Below are 5,197 nucleotides of genomic sequence, written 5' to 3' on the forward strand. Positions count from 1 at the left end.
AAACTTATTATTTTGGTCGTACTTCCAAGACGAAGTATCTGTAATTCCGAAGTACAGTATTCACACCATTTGTGGTGGCTGACAGCAAACATTAGATTTATCCGCTGAGGAGCTGAGGATGAACAACCCAATAAAACGGTAATTCCACAACTAACTGCAATTGCAGTTTGAAACAGAGATGGCGACAAAGAGGCAAACGCTTTAATTATTTTTTTTTTTTTAATAATTTTTATAGAGACATCAGCAGGGTTGGGGAAAGTTACTTTTAAAAGTAATGCATTACAGTATTGAGTTACTCCCTAAATGTAACTACTTGCGTTACTTGTTTACTTTTTATGGAAAGTAATATGTTACATTAGTTTTGCGTTACTTTTCCTCACATGGCCTGGGCTTGCTTGTTTGTTTTTTAATAACAACAAAAGGTTATATTTTTGGCAAATGTAAAGGCCCTTTCACATTAAAAGTTAAATGAATAAGCTTCAGGATGATCACAAATGTGATGTTTATCTAAAGTCATTTTTTTCATAATTAGTATGGTTGAACTGGATCATGACGGTCAGCAGCAAAGACATTGGTTAATAATAAAGTGAGATTAAATACATAAAGTATATTTGTTTAATTTAATATATTTATTGCAGGTTTGTGCAATTTTCTGAGATTGCATTTCACTGTTTTTATACATTATGAGGAGTACTGTGCAAGTGAGATGAGTAAATGCTCACATTTAGTCTAGATGAACTACAGTAACCATCATGTTTAGACACAACGCCTCTGCACTTACTGCCAATTTCTCTCAACATGATGACAAGAGAGCTGTCAGTCAATACATGGGAAAACAAAGTAACTTGCGTTACTTATTTGAAAAAGCAACTCAGATATTTTGTTGTAAAATTAAAAGTAATGCATTACTTTACTAGTTACTGTAAAATGTAGTCTGATTACATAACTCAAGTTGCTTGTAATGTGTTACCCCCAACACTGGTTATTCAAATGAGCTAAAATTGATTCACTTCATATTACATGTGTTTTAGTTTGCACACTTTTTTATTTACACAGGTTAAAGGTGAAGAGGATATTTTATTTACAAAGGTTAAAGGTGAAGGGGGACAAGGATCCGCATTAGGAGAAGCAGTAGTTGCGGTTGTGCTTGTTGATCCACAAGTGCTTCAGTTTCGGATCGTTCATGTAGCGTTCAAGCAGCAACTCTTTTTCTCGTCGCTCCTTCTCCTTGATTATTTTCTTCTCCCCCTTTTTCTTGGCCTTCTCCTCTGCCCAGGTGAACAGAAAAAGTGTCACTTTTCTTTTGCATTTTTCCTGCACGTTCACAGTGTGCTGGGTCTCATTCTTGGGGCCGTCAGGAGAGGTTACACAGAAGAGCTTCATCGTGAGCTCATCAGTTTTCTGAGAGGCGTGGCCTTGTATGGCACTGGAGTCTCCCATTTCACTGGGGTCCTCTTCCTCAAATTCCTGGACCTCCACCACTTCACTCTCCCATGCTTCCTCCGGCATCTCGCTGTCCTTATCCAACCAAGCAACCATCTTTCTCGGTTTCATTTCAGCCTCCGGCATTTGGGGGCGTTCAGACCTGAGTACGTCGCTGGCCCGGAAGGTCTTCCCTGTGTACTCCACATACTCATTCTCCTCATCCTCTATATCAACCAGCATGAGTTCTGGAGGCAGTTCAAACAGGGAAGAAGTGAATGGCTGAGGCTTCCGGCTGGGAGGACGTTGCAGAGCAACAACTTCATCAGGTGCAGGAGTCGGGCTCGGAGGAAGTCGTTTGGGATGACGCCCTTGGGATGAAGAAAACAGATCATCAGGCGCTGGAGTGGGGCGTGGAGGAACCGCCAATGGAAGCACCTGTGGTTTGGAAGGATGCACTTGGGATGAAGAGCATTGGAACGAAACAACTTCATCGGGACATGGAGGAACCGCCAACAGTTTGGGAGGATCCACATGAGGTTTCTGAGGACTCACGGGTGGTTTTGTCACCGGCGGCAGGGGTTTGAAGCGAGCGGCTGGTAGAGAGAGGTGTTCGGAGACACTTGGAAGCATTGGTAGTTCTCCCTCTATTGGGTTCAAGAAGGAAGATCTGACCGGAGTATGCAGAGGTTTGACCTCCACAAGAAGTGGCGTTGGCTCTGTGGCCTTCCGTTGCTTCAGTTTTCTCTTCTTCCTTTTCTTTACTCCAGCTTCCCTAAGCTCACTTCCTCCCTCCATCAACTTTTCCAGACTGTGCATCTCTCTTTTTTTCAGATGCACACGTCCACTCTTCTTTATCTTTTCAAGTCTGAGTGGCTCTCTCTCCTCTTCAGGCTCATCTTTATGATTGATCTTTCCCTTGATCTTCACCTCTCTTTCCTCCTCTCTCTCTCCAAGCTGGCACTTCTTAGGTACCTTGCGGCGTCTCTTTCTGCACTTCCGGTCATTGGCAGTGAAGTCGAAGGCCTCACACTCCTCTGGAAGTTTCTCTACTGCCGCTAATTCTTGCGCTGCACACGGCTGTGTCTCCCTTCTGCGCAAGAAGTGAGCGAAACGCTCAAAGAGTCGTCTAAAAACGCTGCTAAACAGAGCCATTAATGGACACTGAATGCTGCAAGCGAATTCAATATTTGTCGTCAATATTTGTAGAAAGTCACGAAAGTCTTTCGATCTGTTCACTCCTAACACACTAACAGCAGACCAGAGTCAGAGCTGCAGTTTAGAACTGCCAGAACGGAATCTCCACTATGATGTCACAACAGTGAGCTCAACCCTACTGAGGGAGAACTCTGAACAATGTGAGCAGCTCTAGAAGCAACAAAGACACACACTCACACTAGTGGCACCAAATAAAATACTGACTGTTTCCAAACAAGTTTCCCAAACACTCCTCCTGCCCCTGAATATTAAACTGAGATAGTAAAAAAAAAAAAAAAAAAAAATTGAGTTCACTTTTATGAAACAATAATTATAATATAAAGCACAACTGTAAAACAGTCATGTTATTAATATTATTACAGCTTAAAATAACTTTTTTTTTTTCAATTTTATTATATAAAATAATATTAAATATATTTTAATGTAAATATATTAAAAATATATAAAATAATATTAAATATATTTTAATATTATATTAAAATGTAATTTATTCTTGTAATGGCAAAGCTGAATTTTCAGCATCAGTCATTCACTGTCACTTCTGTCCTTCAGAAATCATTCTAATATGCTGATTTGCTGCTCAAGAAAAAAAATCGGTAACACTTTATAATAACTCACACTATGAAGCATTAGTTAGCATTAGTAAATAGTCAATTCAACACTTATAAAACATTAATAGACATTAGTAAGCAGTTTATAAATTCAGCTATAAATGCTTTGTTCTTGATTTATAAGCATATCTATAATGTGTTTAATAATTGTATTTTCATACTTTATTAATGATCAATTTATCATTTCTAAACACATATTCCTACTGTATTTCATGATTAATTCAGGTAGTTATAAAATATTTAGTAGCTGTCAGTTAACTATTTTTGTGACCTCATCTAAAGTGAGGATTATTTATGCTTGTGAAGCTTTTACAAAGGAGATTGCAAATTATTATTATTGTTATATGTTCTCAAATTGTTAATGTTAACAACATCTGCATTGCGTGACTATGTATTTAGTGTGTATTAGAGTTACCTGTAGGATTTCAATTTCTGTAGCCACTCCGCAGTCTGAAGTCTTTTGCTTTTGACTATGGGTGAATCTCCAGTTGTCACTGATGACTGTCATTTGGACCTTTCTGGATTACAATCCGCCATCAAAATGCCTCTAGATGCCATATAGCTTACTACCTGGGACTCGTTCTTTATGTAAAAAGACTTGACGTAATGACACAAAGACGAACGGCTGCATGCTCGAATTTCCCGCAGAAACCCACTAATACCACCCGAATTAGGAAACATTACAAGCTTACTGTTGTGAATCGGGCTAAGGTAAGGAGATAGTTTTGAACACTGGCTGGTTATGTACTTGCTCAAAAATTTATTTTGGATAATTTTTAACCAAAAAAAGTTGCGGACTGCAGCTTTAAAAGTAATGTGTTACTTTATTAGTTACTTGAAAAAGTAATCTGATTACGTAACTCAAGTTACTTGTAATGCATTACCCCCAACACTGGACATCAGTACCAGTATTAGTATCAGTGATACTGGCCTTCATTCATAAAGCAAATATAACATTAAACAAATATTTAAAATATACTGTGTTTAAGCTGTTACTACATTAATTTGGAGAGTTCTGTGAAATTATTGCAATATAAAAATATTAAAAACTTCAATGTATTTAATCACGATTAATTACAGAAAAAAAATGTGTGATTAATTAGTTTTTTTTTAATCGATTGACAGCAGTTATGTGTGTGTGTATATATATATATATATATATATATATATATGTGTGTGTGTGTGTGTGTGCTTAGTGAATTGTTCTTAAAAGTAGTATTATTTATTTAGGTGATCGGGATAGTATTAGTTATTAATGTTAAACATGGTCATTTAAAAATAATGAGGGCTGATGACATATTGTAACAACAGTTTTACAGTTTTGCTGTCTATAAGGATCTATATGTTATCGTTAAAACTCAGTTTCCCTATAGAGAAAATTGAATGGAGCTTTTACTTCCGGTAACCGACTGTTGCACTCTATTCGCTACTCGCAAGCTGCTTTCTGTGCGCACAAACTCAAAGCACACACACAGAGAGCCGCAACCCAGAATTGAGTTTTCTTTCACATCTCCTTGAGCTTGAACGGACATATACTTTACACACAAAATTATCTCGGCAAGTGAGCACAGTCAGTTGTCTTAAGTGAAGTGAACATAAACAGAAAAAAATTGAATGTATTTCATTATATTGGATATTAGGCTACTTTATTTGTAACTTTGGTCTATTGTATTTCTGTTCACTTGTCTTTAATAATCTTTGAAATGTATTAGTTAGGCTAGTAGTTTTTGCTGTAGTATGGAAGGACTTAAGTAATAAATGGAAAGCAAAGTTATATGTCTCCCCCTTCTTTTCTCAGAATTGTGATTTTATATCCTGCAATTCTGACTTTATTTCTCAGATTTCCGAGTTTATCAGAAATCTGAGATATAAAGCCGCAATCTTTATATTTTTATTCTGTGGTGGAAACAATCTTTCAGAGAGAGCAGTAGAAACCCCATCACAGC

At 37.3% G+C, this 5,197-nt stretch overlaps 1 protein-coding gene across 1 annotated transcript; it reads right to left on the bottom strand.

Annotated features, from left to right (window-relative positions):
* Nucleotides 1–1,119: 1,119 nt before the first annotated feature.
* On the bottom strand, nt 1,120–2,999 carry LOC127497432 (uncharacterized). The gene has a single exon (XM_051865885.1). The coding sequence runs from the start codon at nt 2,575–2,577 to the stop codon at nt 1,120–1,122; it is 1,458 nt and encodes a 485-aa protein (XP_051721845.1). The 5' UTR covers nt 2,578–2,999.
* Nucleotides 3,000–5,197: the final 2,198 nt, after the last annotated feature.

Source organism: Ctenopharyngodon idella, chromosome 16, assembly GCF_019924925.1.
Source record: "Ctenopharyngodon idella isolate HZGC_01 chromosome 16, HZGC01, whole genome shotgun sequence".
In the NCBI taxonomy this organism is placed as follows: Eukaryota; Metazoa; Chordata; class Actinopteri; order Cypriniformes; family Xenocyprididae; genus Ctenopharyngodon; species Ctenopharyngodon idella.

Coding starts and splice junctions, on each gene's coding strand:
- LOC127497432 (XM_051865885.1), bottom strand. CDS start 2,577: ATGGCTCTGTTTAGCAGCGTTTTTAGACGACTCTTTGAGCGTTTCGCT.